The sequence below is a fragment of the Rhipicephalus microplus genome, unplaced genomic scaffold (genome assembly GCF_043290135.1).
Source record: "Rhipicephalus microplus isolate Deutch F79 unplaced genomic scaffold, USDA_Rmic scaffold_15, whole genome shotgun sequence".
Taxonomy (NCBI): Eukaryota; Metazoa; Arthropoda; class Arachnida; order Ixodida; family Ixodidae; genus Rhipicephalus; species Rhipicephalus microplus.
The window spans coordinates 976,115-998,489 of record NW_027464588.1 but is presented as its reverse complement, the minus strand read 5'-3'; the positions used below and the strand labels follow the sequence as shown (position 1 = coordinate 998,489).

Sequence of the window (22,375 nt, the reverse complement as noted above, 5' to 3'; positions counted from 1 at the left end):
CTGGAAGAGATAGAGTGAACAGGAATGTATTTCTCCATGAGATCGCCAACTTTCTTAGTAAACATGTTCCAGTTATTTTCCACTGTTTGATTATCAAAATCGTTAAAAAACCGGTCAAGAAATTCACCTAGCTCGTTGTTAATTGCTTCAAAATTAGCACAGATATAGTTGGGGACAGGTTTACTTAGTTTTGTTGTTCTGGGATGCAATACATTTAGACTAAATGTGAGTAAATAATGATCGCTCAGACCTGGTAGATGTGCGAGGTTAGAAACAAAATCAGGCATGGTTGTAAGTACTAGATCAAGAGTGTTAGCTGTACCGTTCATTATTCTTGTCGGTTCTTTGACTAACTGAGTTAGTGAAAAAAGAGAGCATAGGTCTAGGAATTCTTCAGCAAACGTAAAGAAGGGAAAAATAGTAGGATGATCATCAGCCAATTCTATATTCGGCATATTAAAATCACCCAACAGAAACAGGGGGGGACGTAGAATAACGAGAAACAAGTATGTTTAACACATCGTGTAGCTCACTTACAGAACTAGACGAGTCAGTAAGTGGGCGATAGGCGCAAAATGACAACTTTCGGGACCCTATTTCAACAAGGGCGCATACAACTTCAAGGTTAGTGCTAACATGGATGCGCTGGGATGACAAATCTTTCCAGATACCTAACAAAACGCCACTGCCTCGCCATATCGTTCAATCACATTGGTAGAACAAAAAACAACTATGGTGTGGAATTTCGTGATCTTGAATGTATGAGAGCAACCACGTTTCAGTTAGTACAATGATGTCAGCGTTACAAGTGTCAATGACAGATGTTAAAGCATCCCGTTTGTTAATAATACTCCGAACATCCGTGAAAAGCACAGATACATTACACGACTTAGTTCCACTGCCCCTCACACGTTCCTACGTTAAAGCACGTGTTGGCGTTGGATGGGAGAGTACTTGGTTATCTTTTTGCTACAGCTTTAGCTCGGTTATGCTATCAGTGAAAAGGTCATAAATGTAGTGCTTTTTGTCTATTATTAGCTTGGTATGGTGCAGCTTGAATCGCGGTGATCCGGGTCGGCTTTTGGCAAAGGCCACGAGCCTTCCCCGAGCCTGACGCGTAGCTGGTGAAAAATCTTCGGCGACGGCGACATTTAGTTCTTTTAATTTTGTACGAGCCGAAGGAATTTTGTCTTTTGTTTTGTAGTTTGAAAACTTTACTATAATTGGCCGAGATTCGCTTTCTTTGTGAGCACCTAAGCGATGGGCGCGCTCGATTTTTATCCGACAGTTATAAAATTAGAAAGCCAGCACTGCAACTACTGCTGACATTAGTTGCACCAATATTTTTTTGCACATAGGGTCTTTCCGAAAGGAGTTTGAAGACCTGGCATGGCTCTTTTTTAGAATAATCGATTGCCTCTAAGAATGCCTGTGTCTAGTTCCTTCTGGTATTTTGATTTTTATTCTTTGCATACCTGGGGTCATCACAGCTGATGCCACATTTTCTTGACGTGCGCCCGTTTGAGTTACTAAAGTATGTTGCCCCTTCTGGGTAGATATAAACTGTGAATCACATGTGGCTCGTACATGCATCTCGCAGCCCGTGTATGTGCCACATGTGGAAGAAGGAAAGGGTTTCATAATGTACACACCAAGATTTTCGTGCTACTCAATTTGCAACCAGGGAGTCAAGTTTGTCATACTGTACTATAGTAACCCCTATGCTGATATTGGTTAATACGAATTAGCTTAAGGAGGTGACGACGACAGTGCCTATATTGACTTTGTTGTCTAAATAGATATACACGCAGATAGAAACACTCAAAATGTCTTCGGTACGCTAAGAAATGCTTTGGTACGCTAAGAAATGCTTTGCATTTCAAATGAAAATAGATGTGGTGGTATTACATCGCAGCTTGTCGCATTGAGCTTCATCTGAATAGGCAACCGGTGTCACCTTTATATTACGTGATTTCACGCACGTGGCTTGCTTCATGTCAGCGGCAAACCTTTTGTAGAGCAACACACAAAAACCTGTGCGCCAACTGGTCAAGCCTTGAAAGCCGCAGCGCAATATAAGTGGCATTGCCACGGGCGCATTTGAGCTGTCAGGGCTCACCAAGAGAGTGGTACAGCAAGTTCTGCAGTTAAAATGCAAAGATGTTTACTTTATTTTACAGTATTTCACCAGTCGAGCTAGTCTCATCTGCGCTCCCGAAAGAGAGGAGCCATCATGCCCTTTCTGGTCCACCTCCGAACGTAAACAAATGCCTAAAAGCACAGTACCACGCAAAGAAGCTGAGTCGCTTGATGTTCTGACGGTGCTACTCGGTGTGAAGACATGAGAGGGACATGTGTCATTATTTCTAGATGACTTGGTTACCATTAAATGCTACCAAGACTGCAAACGACTGTGCAGGAGTGTCCCAGAAGCCCAACAACAGCCACCCCGTTATGTGAACAAATGTCGGACAGTCAAGTGCTTCATGCATTGTTCAAAAAAAGGTGTTGCTGCCCCTTTTTTCTGCCTTGGGTGACAAACGCGATGGCAAACAACTTTGGATCGTTCAAAACAACACCACTGCTACGCTATGAATGCTATGTCGAAAGTAGGAGAGCCTTCTCCATGTCATCTGCTTCACGTGCCAGTAGCGCCACTGACGCCGCTTGCGGCGCTTTTCGGGAGGAGCGCAGCTAGCGCCGTACAACGGCCGCCCAGTGCCTATACCACAGCATGAGGCCTGGAATTCACCATTAATTCTTGAAGTGAACTAGAAATCACTCCCTCTTTTTACAAAATGCCTTATACACAAATTACTTTGCCATATATGCAAAGCCCACAGCAGATGGCCGATTTGAGCATGGTGAGCTGCCTAGTTACCAAGGCCACTACTGGATAGCACCACATGCCCTCCATGCATGCTACCACACTGAAAGTAAGCTGCACGTTCGCAGAAAAAAGTAAGAAAACTTGCTCAAGGCTATGACACGCACTGACAAAGGGATGAATCTTCTTGCCCACTTGTCATCCCACTCCCTGTGTATTTTTCAGCCCACCTGCTGGTCTGCAAAGAGCTTAAAGGGGCCCTGAAACACTTTCTTGAGTAACCGTAGAATTAATTCGCTAGAAAGCATATTGCCTCACAATTCAACGCCGCAAAAATTTTAAGAATCCATCTAGTACTAGCGGAGTTACAAAGATTTGTCACACGCTGCAATCACACTCTCTCTTCTTTCGTCTTAACGAAAGTGCTGGAAGCTAACCAGGGAGGGAAGGGAAGGCAAACAAAAACTTCACGCACGCCTCGTGACCTTGAACACTTTTTTCTTTTTCTTCGAATACACAGCTTTTTCAGTGCAATTCTGCCGTGGACAAGTGACGGCCTCTCGCAACGATCTCTATCAGGACCGAGCAAGCCATGTTCAAATCAGCCAATGGCTCATAGATGGGCATTCTAAGTGTGATTTATAAGCATCTTCCGTCATTTGTCGAGGGAACAGAAAGCAATTCTTAGCTGACTCTGATAATTTATTGTGATTTCCAGGCCACGTGCTGCGCTGTAACATTTGCTCGTGTGTTCCCGGGAGCATCTACTACCCATCGGCAGCATGTTCTGGCCATGCTCAAGAAGTGTTGCAGGGCCCCTTTAATGTGTGTCGCTAATCCTTGTTACTTCGCTCGTACTTGACGATTCTAAATATTTATGTGGTAGTTGATTCATGAAGCAATAACGACTTTTAATGTAACCATGATTACTTAAAAGAAGTGTTGTGGGGCCCCTTTAAGTTTATTAAAATAATAGCAGTTAATGAAAATTAATGGAATGTGTTCGTTGAAAGCTTGGATCGTTGCAGCACGACATGGAGCCAGTATAAAGCATGAGCTTCCTTCTACATGGACTCTGAGATCCACTTTGGCCATGCAAGAAAACACAACGTTAACAACGAGAAACACACCAGGGCACAAAAATGCCAAGGTGCCACTGCCACTTCCAATAATCTAATGAAGGATTGGGGTCCCCTCCGATTTCTTATACTACACAAGCAGCGACACAGCACCAGAGCGCATCACACACCCATCTCACTCAGGTTCCGCATGCAAGGCTGGACCTCCTCGAACAGCTGGAGTCGTTCGGCCAGGGGCAGGGCAGGGCAGGTAGCCAGGGCCAGCGCAGCGCGTAGATAGCGTCCCCACTCGCCCGTCTGAGCGTAGCAGTCGAGCAAGCGGTGTTGCCCAATGGCTGCCAACCGGTGCCACCCTTCGTCCGCCTGGCTTCTCACGAGCTCCACCAAGAAGGGAACTGCCTTCTGCGGCTCACCCAGCTGGCTGCATGGATGTGATACAAAAAATTTAGTATAGTGTTCACTACCACACAAGAGTGGTCACAGCAGAGGTGGTGAGTACCTAGCTGATCCTTGCTTGCCTGGACTTTTTTCCTTCTCACTTCTCTCTTTCCCACCTTTTGCTACACTGTACTATACTTTGCTATGCTCGCTCTTTATCTCTCTCTTTTTTGTCTGTTTCTTTCAATCCCTTCCTTTCTCTATTTATTTCTGTATGTCCCTATATATCCCTCTCTTTTTTCTTATGTTTATATTTCTCTTGCTTTCCTTGTCTTTCTCTCTCTCTTTTTCTGTAGTCATTCTCTCACCATCTATACTTTTGCCGTTATACCCTTTCTATTTCTCACTTTCTATCTTTCTTTTTCTCTCTATGTACTCATTATCCCCTTCTTTTTTCCGCCTCCTCCCTCTCAGTTCTCTAGCTTTTGCTAAACTATACAATACAAGCTATTTGCGGCACAATAGAAACAGTTTCACATCTTCTCTGCAAGTTCTCAGCTCTTGTGAGCACTGAGAAGCAGCTCGCAACTGAACACTGCCACCCCAGTCTGCCCTGTGTGTCCCCACTGAACTTCCTATTCCTTGTCGGCTGCAAGGATCACTATCATGTCACTCTTGAGGCCCTGATCTCCTTTCTCGAACACGGAAACCCGATTGAGCAGCTTTTCTAAGCCGCTCAACACGGTAAACCAGGCGCTTCTCTCCTGCCTCTGCTCCAATCACTACCTTTTTCTTATTCTTTTCTCTCTTTCTACCTCCTTCATTCCCCGCCCCTCACGAGTGTTTTGCTCGAGGTGTCCTACAGACAGTTACCGAGTACTCTTTCCTTCTTTTCTCTCTTTTCATCTTTCTTTCCCTTATACAGCCGAACCCCTTTATAAGAAACACTGATGTAAGAGACAAATGGGTGTAAGAGACGCTAGTGTGTCTGCATTGAAATAAGGATTGATGAGAAGATGCCTACATGGTACCCTGTTTGTAAGAGACACCTCACATAATAGACTAGAAATGCTCCCCAGTGCATGTCTCTTATAGAAGGGTTCAACTGTACCAAGAATCACCAAGTATTCTACGCTCAGTTAGAGTGCCTTGATAGCCGAGTGGTTACAACACTCGCCTTCGAATCATAGGTATGCGGGTTTGAATCTTCTCTCACCAAGAAAACTTTCTTTAACAAAACCTTTTCTCTTTGTTTTAGGTATCTCTTTCTTTTTCTCCCTGTACTCGTTCTCCCGGCCAACCAAGTTACTGCCTCCCATGTCGGACAAATAGCCGCACACATTCTGGGAGCAAAGTGGTCAGGGAAGAAGGAGGCGTAAATGAAAAGAAAGGCATGAAGAGAGTGTGCGCCGATTCACGATGATGAAACTTTTCTTTTTTCAACTTACAGAAAACTTTGAACATATAAACCCTGCTGTAAACAGAATTCTGGATTTTTATGTGTCACAATCACTACACAGTTATGTACTGTACTACAGTGTACAACAGTGATCTGCTATGCCACTTGTCATACTAATGCTCCTATCTCCAATGCCCCTCTCCTCTCTTCCTTTCTTGCTTTTCTTTTTGTGCATCTTGCTCTACTCATCTCAAACTTTCCAGGTACGGCAATAGCGATCAAGGCGTATATAAGCATACTGAGAAATGGAGTTGCTTTCTTGATGAAGACAAACCACCTTGTCAAAACGCTGGCTCTAGCACCATCCCAAGTACAACGAGCTTTCATCCCTTTGAGCTGCCATCATTTCCTTATCAGTAGAGTTTCCTAAAAGTAACTAGAAGAACTCTAGCACTGCGATGATTCAGCGACCATGGGAAAGATGGGTAGTACACATATTTGCCTAGCCTTTGTACTTGCAGGCGGCGAATCGCCCTTGCGGCTTCGTTTATTGCTGGTTTCAGTTTCGTTTTGAAAGAACGAATCCTTTTTAATTCCGTGACTCGATTCGAAATGGTAAGCCTAAAAAAATAACGTGGTGAAGCGCAACCGCTGAACATTTGTTGATTTTTGTTTCGTGAGAAAACAGCTCCAAGCAACAAGAACACACACTGAGCCAGAAGCAGGACAAAAGTACGAAGATTCGACAAATCTGTGTACTACCCATCATTCCCATGCTCGCTGAAGAGCTGTGCGTTTCAGCTCCCATAGACACTAGCGCCAGAGTTCCCTCTAGTGTATATTAGGCAACTCTATGCCCTGAACTTCTGCCTTCTTTGAATAGCATGCTGAGGCACACAGTTGCTCAGGGATCTGCCTTGATGTTGAGTACTTGAAGTTCTCTGACATGGCAATTTCGGACTCCTTCCCCACTGAAATGTGGATACCATGACTGGGAATCGTATTCGTGCTCTCATGCTTTGCACATCAACAGCACAGCCTTTACACCACCTTGGCAGGTAGATGGATTTACCAACAATGAGAAAAGACATTCACTAAGAACAGTATCATTTTCTACGAATAAAGGGCACAGATTCTTCATGTACCACTAGAAGGTAAGAAGTAGTGGAGAGCAGTGACAGCTAGAACATCTCATGATTTGAGTGAATTATCGCAGAAGCTCCACAAGATGGTGGGAGCAATTTAGTGGGAATACATAAAACATGATTGGAAAAAAGATTTGCACAAATAATATACGCATAAATTCAGTATGCTGATGGTGAAACGCTGCCTGCATCCAAATTGTGCCCTAACTTTAAGTCTTATTGGCATTTAGCCATATTGGCCTTGTTTGCATGAATGATATATGCACTTCACAAAGGCCATCTCTGGTTTCATTGTGAGATGACATTTGCGATAGTACCTACCCATTTCATTTCAAAGCACCATGTTCTTATAATAAATGTCAGCTTATTTATTTTCTTGTAACTTGTAATATTTGCATACACCACTATATAATGGCCCTGTATCATCAAGTGATTGATATACATAGTGAGAAATTTTCACAAATAAATTATTTTATTTAAGCAGAAGCTATAAGCCAAAAAAAAAAAGGCTACTCTGCCTAGTTTAAAGGCTTGCCTTTTCTAAAACTGTCATTCAGAAACCTATTTCAGCAAGTACTTTCACAGTAACTAACTTCAATAATATATATTGCACATAAATTAACAACTGCGAATAATGACCCCCCATGCTTTCCTAGACTATTATCAAACTTCTTTGTATAGCTCCACTACTAAAGAAACACATCCCCCGGTTCAATCCCTTTCTTTTGTTCAGTCCAAACTTGCAGTTCAGATGCATACTTGCAAACTCCTTCACCTACAGTCATCTAACTTGAATGCTCTAGCATAGCTATTACTATTTGTATGTACAATGATTCACAGTGCTGTTCACTAAGCCCCGCCAGCATCCAAGCCGTACAGACCTGCTTCTGTATTAATTTTTTCATGTTTTAAACACCTTAATGGGAAGTCAAATATTATAACAACAAAATGCGCAAATCTCTAGCTGCCACCACATGTAGCTTGATTAGTTACCGTATTTACTCGCGTAATGAACACACGCATAATAAATGAAACCTTAACTTCAGTCATCAAAATTTATATTTTTTCTTTTCCCCCACGTAATAAACGCACCCCTTACATTCTTCTTCTGCAGTACTGCTAACTGAAACTTGGCCCCTTTCTACCAGTTGGATCCTTTCCATTTTTTATTATTATGCCGAACCCCTTTGCTCACTCCTTCCCTACCCCCTTCGCCAGTTGCCCCGCGCCGTAATGTTGTTCTTTCTATCTACATGCAGCACATTCACTGAATGATTGAATGAATAAACTTTATTTGAAGTCTGGCAGTTTCCTTTGGGCGAGGTATTCTTTTGCTGCCTTTTTTTATTATCCATGCATCACAGCAGTGCTCACGAACATTGTGCGTCAAGAGACGTCGCACCTGACAAGACCACGGCGAGTGAAGGTCACGATACTGCCCGCGCCAACCGACGATCACTTCCTGCAAATACGAATCTTCAAGGCCCAACGATGTACACACGATTTTTGAGCAATGACGACAGTATTTGCTGTCACGATGTCGCGAGGGGTCATTCGTCGCTATTGCGTCGCAAGATTCTAGAAAAGCAGAACAAATCACTTGTCACCCAGAAAAGATCGTAACGATTTCCGCAACATGGTAGCACCCCTGATTCTCACTTCGCTTGTTCTACGCACCTACAGGAACTTCTCAGATGGAAGCAAGACGGCGACCGTATTTTGTCATTAATCTTTTCATCGACGGTTTGTTTTGATGCTTCGGGGGTAGCTTGCTGAGATGTTGGTTACTTGCTACAATGTCAATGGCGGCGTCACAGCCAATGTGCGAGGTTGCCGCGAGGTTGGCAAAGTTCGTCATAGCGCCCGCTTCTAGGCGATCCTCGAAATCACAGCAGATACCACTGTTACGGTTGGGGGAAAAGATAGCCGCAAAACGCTTTTATGGCGTGCGCAGGGGATATGAAGACAGCTTGCAGAAGATAGCGCCACCAACCACTAAAGATGAGTGAGGCGCAACAAAGAAGCTGTTCTCAAACAGTGTACGTGAATGTCAATTGCGAAAAGCTAAACGAATAAACTTTTTTTTTTGCATTATCGCATTTTTTGCTCATTCTGAAAAGTTTTCATAAAATCTGCCTTGCATAATAAACACGCCTCGAAATTCACTCAGATTTCTAAAAAAAAATGCGTTCATTACGCGAGTGAATACGGTACTTAAGCCAAGTTTCCTGGCACAAAAGCAACTACGACTACACAGCCCTACTACCATATGCATGTAGTAGTTTGAACGTTCAGCAGCACAGAGTGACAAAGATGACAGAAAGGGCTCTTTCTATAGCTTGCGTTAACACGTGGGTTTTTAAATTTTTCCATGCAGTGCTCATCGACCACTCACATGTACAGCTCTGCCAAATCTCTGCCGACTAGCCTCGCCGACCGTAGCCGTCCTGTGTGTTTGAACATGATCATGGTGTGCTCTGACAGATCCTGCAGAGAAAGAGCAAGAAGACCAAGGCAGCATTTAAATAGCAAGTAAATACAAACTGCCGCCCATAATTCTGCTTAATATAAGACAGTACTTAATTATGTCAACTAGATCAATGCACAAGCTATATATATAATGTAAGATTATAATTTATAACGTGCAGCTTTGTCACAGTCTGTATCATTGTTATTGTTCACTTTTGCATTCGAAGTGAAAAGAAGACGTGTGTGATTTCCACATTAGGTCATGTCTCGACATGAAAATATGCAGCATGCCAACTACATAAGCTAGCAGGACTTGCAAATGCTTTGCAGTTATATGCAAAGGTGCACAGATATTTTGTGGATAGGCTTGTGCAAATATTCGAGCACTTCAAATATTTGACCAAATATTAATGTATTTGAATTCGCTTCAATTTAAATTTAAATTTCGAAGCATTAAAAATGACAGAATAGGTGTATATTACGCACCCTGTAAAAATGGTTTCACTAGGTAAAGGAGTAATATAGCGTGAATACACCTTAAAAAAAAATTCCGCGCAGCTACGAAGCCTCGCTTCCAAGTGTAATACTAACCACTAGGCTCGTGCGAATAATGAATTTTTAGTACAAAGTGAATTTGAAGTGAATGGTGATATTGGTCAAATAATTTCAAGTCGAATTAGAACAGTACATATTGCATACTATAGAGAAAATATAACTACATTTGTCATGACCCAACTAACCTGCGCAATATTTCTATAAAATTAAAAATGGCCTTCTTTGTCATTTCTTTTGTTTAAAGAAAGTAGGAACAACTTTAAATAGTAACAGGGTTTGACTTTAAGTAGCATGCAAATGATAATCAGTAAAAAATATATTGTTTTCAAATTTACTACACTTATATCATACAGGCCAGTATAACATGCTTTTATTATTATCGATGTGAAGGTAATAAATTCATTTAACCTTGAAGTGGGCTTTCAGCATTGTTGATTTCCTCTGATTAAATGTTTTTCCGGCTTCCCACCTCTTAACCTAGGAGAAACCACTTTTACTGGGGATTACATGCGTGCTAACATACACTTATTTGTTCATCTCGAATACTTTGAAATTTTCAATAATTTAGGTTCAAATCAAAGCGAATTTGAATACTGTAATATTTGTTTGAATATTTCAAGCATTTGAATATTCCCACAAGCTTACTAATCACAATCATGATCAATCCTTGTACAGATGATTTCACCGAAGTCAATGTTTTATCAAGCTGTCTTATGTTTTTCAAGGAAGCAATTGACAGGACTACTTGGCGAAAATAATGTCCTTAATTCAGTATGACCACAAATGAAGTCACACTCATTTTTTCAAATGATGACAAATTTTATTTGGGTATTATTACATTGAAATGCAATGCAACGAAAACGTCTGCAAATAAATTTTTCCTGTTGCCTGCATTGTAAGAAAAAATAACATTTCTGTCTTACTAGCGTATTTACTCGATTCTACCGCGCCCTCGATTGTAAGGCGCACCCAGTTTCAACGACGAAAAAAAAAAAAAAGTAAGACATCGATTGCAACGCGCACCCATTTTTCTCATTGGCCTGCACGATCGCACAACTCGAAAAAACCACTCCTTTCGGGAGCGTCCTCCATTTAAATATGAGGTACGGGGGAAGCTTGTGCCCATCTGACGTGTAACAGAGCATTGCTGTAACTGTAGTTTTACCGTGGACCGATGTCAGCACACGAACTTGCTTCGCCCCCTACTTCTGGACGGTTGTGGTGCTAGGCATGTCCAAGTAAATAGGCGTCTGATCGGCATTCCCGATTTGCCCAAGCAGATAGCCGTTGTTGTGCCGCAAGTTTAGGACAAACCTCTGAAAACTGTGAAGCATTTCATCGTACTCCTCTCCAAACTTTTCGCATATGCCTGTTCCCCTTCGAAGGGAAAAGCTTTTTCTCTTCATAAAGTTAGTTAGCCAGCACCTGCTCGCTTTAAACTGGCTTCCCATTAGCCATTTTTCTATTCTAAGGCTAACTGCATAGCCCGCACTTGGAGCAGTTCTGTCGTCACGGGCCGCTGTGCCGCTCGCTGCTTAAGCACATACTCGCCGAGCAGCTCTTCAATTTGTGGAAACCGACCCTGCTGTGGTCCAGTGAAGCCTTTGCGTGAAGATTTGCTGTCGACAATCTTCTGCTTTTGTTTCCACTATTCCCCCACGCACGTTTCGGGAACTCCGAACGACCGCGATGCGGCCCATTTCCGTCCGTTTCTACACACACGATGAATTTTCTATTAAAAGCGGCATCGTGGTGCACTCGAGTTTTTGGAGTCGGTCCTCCCATGACATCGACGCTAATGCACTACAAGATGACGAACTCCTCAGCACACGTACGAAGTGCCGCACATGGGAAACATATAGGCAAAAATGGCCAACGCACGTAGGGGGCGGCCATTTTGGATATGTCGATGGCAATATAATGACCGTATTCAGTTTTTTTTTTTTTTTTTCGTGCTCGATTATAACGCGCATGCAATTTATGAACTCGCTTAACTGGAAAAAAGGTGCGCGTTACATTAGAGTAGTTACGGTATTCGTTTTCTCAGACTGCCCCATTTTTCTCAAGTTAAAAAGCAAAACATTTCGTTGTGACTGTGTTCAGAAGTCTCGTGCAAATATGCTTCAAATATACAAACGATTATTACAGTATCTGAACTTGCTGCGGTCTGAACTAAATGTATTGAATATTTCAAAGTACGGTTAGAAATGAATGATTAGATGTAAATTAATCTACATGCAAGCTCGTGTAAGCGTAATTTCACTGCAGCAAAGGGATGCTAAACAGTAAAAGCACCTATTTAACTATTTCAATCGGCATGTAATCACCCTTCAAAAACGGTTTGACTGCAATAAAGTAGCACTAAGCTGTGAAAACCCGTATCCAGAAGAAATCTGCACTGCCGCGAAGCCAGACTTCAAGGTTAAATTAAGACACTGTCATACCAATTCATTTTTTAAGTTTAAAAGCTTGTTATATCGGCTTATAAGCTTTAAGTTTAGGAAACTTTAAACGTAACAAATGTTACAGGTTACCACTTGCATTCTACTGAAAGTGTAAACCTTCTACTATTCAAAGTTGTTGTCACTTTCGTTGAAACAAACAAAAAAAAGGCATTTGCACAAGCCTTGTTTCATTCTTCACAAAATACTGTGCAGGTTAGGTCATGACTGATTTGGCCATTTGTTTTCATATTATGGTATCCATACTATTCAAGTTTGATTCGAAATTATTCTACCAAAATCACTATTTGCTTTGAATCTAAAATTCACTATTTTTTGCACAAGCCTAGTATTCACTATTTACAATTTTGTAAGCACTGATGCATGTGCAGGTCTGAGAGCTGCTTGTGATGTAAATGGCTACCTATTTTTTTTTAATTCCACGAAAATTAATTGCAAACTTTTGACCGGTGTTGTCAGAGGGGCAACTCACCAGGTAGTGTTTGAGAAAGGATTCCTTGGAAGAGAGTGCCTCCCTGAGCTGACTGTGCGGCGACTGGCTGTCCAGCTCTGCGCACAGAGGAACCAGAACACAACGAACTTTGAAATAACGGTCACTCACTAGAACATCAGCGCAGCGTAGGGCACCCACCCTCAAAAGTGCCATGATCATCCACAGCTGGGAATGACAACTAAATTGTATTACTTTGTGGTGTGACCCACAGACAGTTTGCACTCGACGATCCATGACATGAGGTGGTGAAAAAAACCTTTGAAAGTTTAGGCTTTGAGTTTACCGTCTACTTCATTCAGATTAGGGTATGCACAGCATATTATGCACACAGTTGTGAAGTAGCAACACTGGTGTACAAGACCACATTGATCGTGCCAGTAGCAAGAGAAAGAACACTGCCTCTGCTGGAGTGTTCAGCTGCACTGTTCAGCTGGGCAGAATAGTGCATCAACTTACATTAATAGTGCTTCTAGCACTCACTCCAGCATTGACTATAGCATCTCTAGAGACCTTGTAAAGCCTATAAGCTTCATAGGCAATGTAAACTTGTGTACACTGAGAACACACATTATGCACCTTCAGAACTATGCCAACAGTTGACATGAACGTGTGGGTGTCCACATAAATGGAATAAAAAAAATGTTGCTGCACTTAAAAATGTAATTGGTCCCTCATAAAGTGTTGTGAACTAGACATGATCAGGATGTTGTTCATTTTACAACTACGAGAAAGATGAACTTATCGTTCCGTCGAAAATGCTCTCGCCTTTCTCTTTTTTATAAAATTTATCATTACAATCCATCTTTAAAAAAGAGCCTTCTCTCTTCCCCCTCTTACATTTCATTTCGTTTCGATCATTGCTTTAAAGTAGGTGTGCCATTTTGCCGAACATCCCACTACAGTGATTCCTTCATTCCCAGAACAAGCAAAGACTGGAACTGTCTTTCCGCTGCCACCGCATCCCTCATCGACCCTGCAAACTTCAAACTCTCCATTTTGCAGCAATTGTAACATTTCGCTTACTTTTTGTTGTATAACCCCCCCTCCTTTCTGTAAAGTCTTCGGGCATGGAAAGTATTCAAATAAATAAATAAATAAATAAATAAATAAATAAATAAATAAATAAATAAATGGCGTGAGTCACGAGACGGTGTGGTACCGGACACTCACCAGCAGCTGGTGACTGCATGCCTGAAAGCAGCGCTATCACCGTGAGCAGGTGCTCAGAAGTAGACTCCCTGCCAGGCATCAGGCCACACAGGTCACCCAAATACTTCAACTGCAGGTGACAAAGTGGACGCATGAGATGAACAGTTAGTCTCCTTGAAGCCAAACAGCGAGCCAAGTTCTGTGGCATCTATCGTGAACAGATGCGGCCCTTGTTTCCCGGTCAAACGAGGTTGCAGACATTCGGATGCCTGCTTCGCAAATCGGTTCGAATCTCTTATTGCCTCTCTCTCCCATTTTTTATTTCCCCCAATCTTGCTTTGCAGGCTGCAGAAGCTAGCTCTACACTTTTTCTGCCACTAAGCCAAGACACTCCAACGACGCACCACACATTAGCAGATTAGCATTCAAAGAACATGCTACTGATTTTGTGAATAAGCCAAAGAATGGTGCGGTTAGACACTTTTGGTATCATGTTGCACAGTCATCCACAAAACAGCCCATATTTATATTCCCTACATGTTGACTTTGGTAAATAAGATTTTTATTAAAACTGCATGATTTTGACACATCATAACAACTCTCCGTAAGTACCATCTTCTTAGCCAAAAGTGTACCTATGAGACTCGACCAGGGAACAAGCCCAACTCTTGTACCGATTGACACCTTCAAGACCGAGCTGAATGCCCATATGCATGGAACTAGTTGTGCACAAATAATGGTGCAAGAACTAATGGTGCAACTAATAGTTTAAAAATAACTTTACCAGATTGAATATGAAATACACGTAGTGCCTTCCTATAACTCCTCTGAAAATACTTGTAAAACATGAAACAGTAGTTGAAGTTGATAATAGATGGAGGCTCACAAGGAGATAGGCATGAGAAATGAACAGAACTGGTCGAGTGAGACATGTTTCAATCTGGCTACAAATAGCCAACAATTATACGTGAGGGCTCGTCTATCATTCTTGCTCTGGCAACAAAAGACGAGGCCCGTTTTGAAACAGTATCTTCGACCTGACAACTTTAGAGTTTTACTCTGGAAATGATAGTTATCAACAGACTGTCACAGGGTGCACTACTTGCCTTTTCTCTGGCATAGGACCACAGCCCCACAGTGTGCAAGGAGTATGCTGCACCGTTCACCATGGTAGACGGCTGCTGTGGCTGTTGCTGTTGCTGCAGCTGCACTGGTTGTTGCTGCTTCTCTCCCTGTCGCGATGGTGACGGTGTGGCGTTGGCAGCAGGTGCCACTTCTTCTGCTGGGCCATCACCCTCGCATGCAGACAGCACCTCTAGGCAGCTGGTGAACACCCAGCAAGCCACTGCGCCTGGCGGTGTAGTCAACTAGGAGCAGTGACAAGGCAAGCTTTTTGTTTTACCTTAGGTTAAACACTTTTATTTGCCGGCTGGCAAAAAAAAAAAAGCGCTGGCTAACCATCCCAGGTTTACATGCACAAAAATACCCCATAAAGTGAACAGGAGGCTGACTACTGCTGTAGCTCAACTGGTAGAGCATTGGACGAGCTATCTGAAGGTTGCAGGTTCAGTCCCGACCGGTAACAAGTTGTCTTTTTTTTTTACTTTACTTCTTTCAGATTTATACACCCCATTTTCAATAGACTACCAATAACAGTGCCTGTATGAAGTTGTTCTATCAAGGTTTAACTGTAAACATAACAATAAGCGAAGGCACAGGCCTTCCAAATAAAATGGATCAAGATACTGAACTTGGTGAGACATTCTTGAAGAGCGCTATCCTGGAAAACATCAAATCTGACAGCCTTACCACTCTGTCAGAAACATGAGACTGGAGCAAGTAGCAATGAACTAGGGTGAACTAGGGCGAGCAGCAAGGGAACAGTGCATCAACTGGTGCGCCTGTCGGGCCGATAACATACAGTCGAACCTCGATATATCGAACGGCGTGGCGATCGCGAAACAGTTCGATACACCCAAAATTCTATATAAAAAAATCACGAAAAAAATGCGTCAACAGCTTGCTGAAAACAACCAACGAACCGTTCAAGTGTGGTGCAGTAAATACTCACTTGAAGATTCAAACATAGTATTTATTGTGTTGGTTTAAAATATTGAAAAAGAGTAGCCTGCTTTTTGTTGGCAATGGCGTGTTTGACGACTGCGTCCTCAATATAGTCCAGGCGATCCATAAGTGATAGGCCAGTGCCTTCAATCGCGCCGCAGTGACGGCGCACAAGGGCCAAGGCAGCTATGACCTCAGCTGATGTCGGGAGCGGGGCACCATCAGCGCTTGCGGGATCCACCTCGGCAGAGTCTTCATTTGACTGCTCAGCAGTAGCTTCGGCGACAATCTCCACATCCGTGAGCTCCGCCGTTCGGAGTTAGGCCTGTCGGGCACCACAGCGCGCGGCAGGCCTAACTCTGAACGCACGAACACTGCGAGCACAACGACCGATGCCTGCCGATGCTACGGGGGAGGAGCTTGCAACAAGTGCGCAGTGTGCCGTTGACACCATAGAGACTGCAACGACTGCAAGCTGCAAGGCTGCGGCGTGAGTCCGGGTGTAAAGCGTGCACATGGCGCGCCCATGACACAGCGCGCACACAGCGCGCACCACAGCGCGCGACAGGCCTAAATCCGAACGCACGAACACTGTGAGCACAACGACCGATGCCTGCCGATGCTACAGGGGAGGAGCTTGCAACAAGTGCGCAGTGTGCCGTTGACACCATAGAGACTGCAACGACTGCAAGCTGCAAGGCTGCGGCGTGAGTCCGGGTGTAAAGCGCGCACATGGCGTGCCCATGACACAGAGCGCACACAGCGCGCACCACAGCGCGCGACAGGCCTAACTCCGAACGCACGAACACTGCGAGCACAACGACCGATGCCTGCCGATGCTACAGGGGAGGAGCTTGCAACAAGTGCGCAGTGTGCCGTTGACACCATAGAGACTGCAACGACTGCAAGCTGCAAGGCTGCAGCGTGAGTCCGGGTGTAAAGCGCGCACACGGTGCGCCCATGCCGGCTCGCCTGACTGCTTTCTCTTTCCCGGCGGCAGCACGGGCCATGTCCGAGACAGTCGTCTGCGTCCTTTTCCTCCTAAACTTTCCTCCTCAATCTTTACCTCCCACTCCCCCTTCCCGCGCGCGAGGCCGTGTCGGTGCCTTTGTATTGAAAGACAATAACAGCTCCGCGCTTTTCTCTTCACTTTCCTCATTCAAGAACCTCTACCGCAAGGCTGCGGCGCGCGTATTCCGCTACGTTAAAGTGGCGCTCTCGGCGCCATCGATGTGTGCAGCATTCGTAAATGCCCGCCGCTCTACCCCTACTTTCGAGAGTTGCGGGAAAGCTCGCCACCTGTCAATAGAGCGCGGGCGGTTTGGGGCGGCTGAGTTCGATATATCCATTATATGTCAAACTTTGTTCGAAATAAAAAATCAATAATGCATGCGATTTCCCGCGTGATATAGGAACCGTTTGATATAGGCAATAATTCGATATATCCGTGTTCGATATATTGAGGTTTGACTGTAGATGTTCTCGACAGCAGCACCAGTGGTCAGCCACAAACACATTCCAACATGTTTGCTATTTGAACCACTCGGAAAGGCCAAGGCACTCCTGTGAGCCAATGAGAGCTTACACCATGAGAAACTCATGTCCACGACAGCACTCCCATGGCACTCATACAGCCAAAAGAACTACGAAGAATCCAAAAATGACCAAAAATTCATTAACTTCAGTTACAAGAGAATGCAACTAGCCCAACCTTTTGCTTCAGATGCAATTATACCTTTTTCACTGGGTTACTGACACTCCAACATATATAAAAGCGCATGTGATGTCCTTGCGCGCAAATGTACACACCTGTTACTAGTGCGTACAGAGCAGTTTTCTAGGCATATTTACACCATCAATTTTCACCCATGCTCTTCTTAAGACATGCGAGCGTTCGTACTGTAGCACATCTTGCAAAAGGAATTCCTCACCTCCAGTATTCCTAGCTCGTGGACGGTGTTGTGTAGGAACGAGAGGGTACGGGATGCCATCTCGGATGTTCGATTCTGGAAATAAGAATGCACATCAATATGCGCGTAAGTATAATCATGCTGCAAATTTGGCTCTTTTTCTAAAAACAGAGAGAAGGACAATATTGTCATCTTGGAGTTGTCTGATCTCTCCAATCCTCAAATTCACTTTTATGTGCCACTGCTTGTGACTTGTATTCACATATATAAAGCCAAAAATTATATGAGTTTTTCTGGCCCCGTTAACATCATATAAAAACAAGAGAACCACATACCACTCACTTGGGTTCGTGGTCCAACAAAGTTTTCAAGTTCTGCTGTGTGTAAGCATTTACTAGTATAAATGTCCCACGATTGCATCCCCCGTCGGAAGCTGTCTTTGTTTGCCGCAATCCTCAACTGCACGTCATGAGTACATCGGTTCTAAGACAGCAAAGCCACAGCTAGTTCTGCATAGTGTACTGTATTTACTTGCGTAATGAACAAACTCTTTCTCAAAAAATCGAAGCAGAGTTGGAGGTGTGTTTATAATGCGGAGCAAATTTTATTAAAACATTTTGGGATGAGAAAATAATGCGGTAATGCAAAAAAAAGTTTGGTCACTTAGCCTTTTGCAATCGACGAGCACGAACACTGTTTGGATACAGCTTCTTTGTTGCACTTCACTCATCATGGGTGGTTGATGACGCTATCTTTCCCAAGCTGTGTCCGCCCCGCCCGCACTTGACATAAAAGCGCTTTGCGGCCATTTTTCCTCCCAATCAACTAACCGCAACAGTAGAATCTGCTGTGATCTCGAGAGGCGCCCAGAAGCGTGCGCTATGATGTACTTTGCCAACTTCACGGCAACCTCACACGACGATCGCGACAACGGCATTGACATTGTAGAAAGTAACTAACAATGCAGGAAGCTACCACCAAAGCATCAAAGCGCACCATGAATAATAATATTAGCAACAAATGCAGCCGCCGCCTCACTGTCCACATGAGAAGTTGCTAAAGAAAAGGTAGCCTATATCTTGCCTTCCTTGAGGTACGCACGGATAACAAGCACAAAGAGAAAATTGCAACCGAAGCGAGAATTAGGGATGTTTCCATGTTATGTAAAAAGTGACGATCTTCTCTGGGCAACAGTCGATTTTTTCTGGTTTTTCAGAAACCTGCGACACAATGGCGACGAAGGGCCCTTCACGACAGCCATAGCAACAGCAAATGCAGTTGTCGTCGCTCGAAAATTGCATGCATGTGGTTGGGCTTTAAAGTTTTGTATTTGCTGGAAGTGACTGTAGGTTGGCGCAGGCAGTTTCGTGACCTCCGCTCTCTGTGTGCTTGTCAGCTGTGTGTCTCTACACTCACATCGTTCGCGAAACCTGCTGTGGCATATTGATAATTAAAATACGCCAGGCCTGCGTGGTAGGCGCAGCACAGTCACATCCAAAGCCAGAAGAGCAGCCTTTCAGAGCCTTTTCAAAACACTCATTCGGTAACTACTACAAGCACACTTGCTTGGTACCCACTAGGACATTAATAATAAACTTTTGGGTAATAGGCCAGCACTCGCTATGCTATTTTTCGTCATTCTTCTGAGAAGCATGGTATCTGCTAAACACCTGCTAGGAATTTTGTGCCAATTGTCCATGCAGTGGCTGATGACGATGAAGATTCATGGCTGAAGTGTGTATGTGCCACAGTTAATAAGGGAACAACAACAAGCTTTCGTGATGGTTTAGAGTATTGGACGGCCTACTCGTTATGCTATTCACATTGTGCGACGACTGGTTCTTCTTTCACTGTTGTAAAATGCTTTATAAGTCATATTATGCGATTGCTTTCTAGACATCAAGCCTGCCTAAGGCAAGTCTGACAACAAGTCACAAGCACCAGTGTAGCTCAGTGGTAGAATACTGGGCTGGCACCCAGCGGACCTGGGTTCAAGCCCCACAGTGCCATTGGTGCTAGGTCATGCCTGCCTAAGGCAAGTTTGACAACAAGTCACAAGCACCAGAGTAACTCAGAGGTAGATTATTGGGCTGCCAACCAGCGGACCCTGGTTCAAGCCCTACTGTGTGATTAGTGCAAGGTTTTTTTTCTTTTCTAATTTCGCACAATGTGGTTACGAACACCGGCGGCGGCGGCAGCGGCGGACAGCAACAACTTCGCGTGACCCTAAAAGTGATCGCATAACAGCTTTCGCTGTAAAAAGACAGTAGACGTGCAGCGCATAGATATAAAGAAGTAAACTATGGCGCACGTCAGCGGGCGAATGAGGGGAGAGAGCGAGCCAAGGTGACCAAGGGGGGTCGGCATTACAATTTGATTGATACGTGGTGTTTAACGTCCCAAAACCACCATATGATTATGAGAGACGCCGTAGTGGAGGGCTCCGGAAATTTTGACCACCTGGGGTTCTTTAACGTGCACCCGAATCTGAGCACACAGGCCTACAACATTTCCGCCTCCATCGGAAATGCAGCCGCCGCAGCCGGGATTTGATTCCACGACCTGCGGGTCAGCAGCCGAGTACCTTAGCCACTAGACCACCACGGCGTGTCGGCATTATAATAAGATATGGAGGAGATCCAACAAGCAAGGAGGCACCAGAAGTCGATTAGTAAGACTGCAGCGGAGATTGTAGGAAGTGCGTTTATTACGCGAGGAAAAAAAATATCCATATTTTGGCGACTGAAGTTGGAGTTGTGTTAGTGCGTTCATTACATGAGTAAATACGCTATATGTTGGACACAAGCTCAATTTCACCATGTGGCACTCAAAGTATTCCCTGACCAATTTTTTACACATAACTCAGCATGAAATTTGGCAATATATGTCATTTACAAGTCTGGTCCGTTACTGATAAATGCTTGCAGCCAGAACACAATCATACATGTTTTTATTGCTCATTAAGTAGTAAAGTCCACTCATCAAGCAGTTTTTCTGTGTTGCTCTCCACTATGCATAAAGCTAAAGCAACAAAATAAACCAAGGAACCAATTTACATGATCCAAATCACACTGAAAACGTTTTGGGAGCGAGAAAATAAGGAGAAACAAACTTGCAAACTTTCACCAGCAGACATGTGACACAGCTTGGTGAAACTACAAGGTTTGCAGCGGTGCGATGCTATGACAACACCTAGCATTCACTCAGCAACTCTCAGCTTGTGCCTGCAAGACTTTGATGTGCAGCTCTGTGTCATTCTCTGCTTTTATTATAGTTTTGTTCTTGAATGGTTAGCCACACAACAAATGACACGTGTGAGAAAAGATAACACAAACCAGCACTAGTAAAAAGTAACCTTTCTGCAAATAATAAAGGCACAGCTACAGCATTTCTATGAGAGGGCATCAAATAAAGAGACAGGAAGGTTAGGTAAGCATTGTCACAATGCCTGTCAACTAAAAGAGAATGAGCATTAGCCCTTACAGTCCTTGACATTGAGACACACGTATATATTTCATGCATCGAGATACACAATACAAAAGAACAAGGAAAAGTGCAGGACTAAAATGATGAGAAGCTGTTGGACAGCAAATGTCACTAGACCTGTCCTTGCCGAGGCATCACGACATTTTTGTATCAGGTACTACTTCTGAAGATACAATAACTTGTCTGCATCAGGGGTGCAAGTGCCTGCTACTCTGATTAAGAAGGTTGCTTTGACGGAATGCTGGCTTTAGCATCATTTTCTGCTTGAAGTTTTATCACACATAACGGTACTCATACTGAATGCACGCCATAAACAAAACTCATCTTGAATAAATTCATCAAATGTAACGAGGACAGGCAATGAATACGGGCAGATTGCCAGTACTAATGGGCAAAAAGTGTGGTGGCGCACACTACCTGCAGTCGAAGCAGGGCACATTGTCGGGAGAAGAGGTAGTTGCGCAGCTGCAGCAGGGAACCCTTGCTGCGCAGCAGGAGCTGTCGCTCGGCACTGTGGGCGGGGTCTACGCCAAGCCGCAGCCCTCCCCAGGCCTCGCAGCCCAGCTGCGCTAACTGGCACAGCCACTCGGGCATCTCTGCAGCACAGGAAGCAGCATGTTGGCACACCGGAGCACAACACGAGTGAATTTTGTGCCACAAATCGAAGGTTATGCGTTTGGGTGGCATTGCGAAAATTTAACTTTGGCACAACATTGTCCCCAAATAAAAAAATTTTATTCAGCATGGATTTGCAAATTGTAGCCTTGTGCGAATATTCTAATGCTTCGAACATTCAGATTATTACAGCATTTAAATTCTATTCAAATTTAAATTATTGAAAATCTCAAAGTATCCGAAGCGAATGAATAAATAAATGTATGGCCTGCATGTAACCTCTTGTAAAGATGGTTTCACTGCAGTAGAGCGATATTAAGCCATGAAAATGCATATTTAAATAT

General features: G+C 43.8%; 1 protein-coding gene across 3 annotated transcripts in view; it reads right to left on the bottom strand.

Annotated features, from left to right (window-relative positions):
• Nucleotides 1-22,375, bottom strand: part of LOC119174268 (SIDL trafficking protein particle complex subunit 10) — a 97,072-nt gene that overhangs the window by 48,060 nt on the left and 26,637 nt on the right. For 2 of the 3 annotated variants that reach the window (XM_075883108.1, XM_037425107.2), the window contains 7 exons: nt 21,834-22,012; nt 17,952-18,026; nt 15,063-15,323; nt 13,978-14,086; nt 12,787-12,863; nt 9,224-9,315; nt 4,077-4,327 (listed from right to left, as the gene is read on the bottom strand). In XM_075883108.1, coding sequence (XP_075739223.1) covers nt 4,077-4,327; nt 9,224-9,315; nt 12,787-12,863; nt 13,978-14,086; nt 15,063-15,323; nt 17,952-18,026; nt 21,834-22,012 — 1,044 coding nt within the window. The remainder of the gene's footprint in view (nt 1-4,076; nt 4,328-9,223; nt 9,316-12,786; nt 12,864-13,977; nt 14,087-15,062; nt 15,324-17,951; nt 18,027-21,833; nt 22,013-22,375) is intronic. The other variant, XM_037425108.2, reaches the window with a different exon arrangement.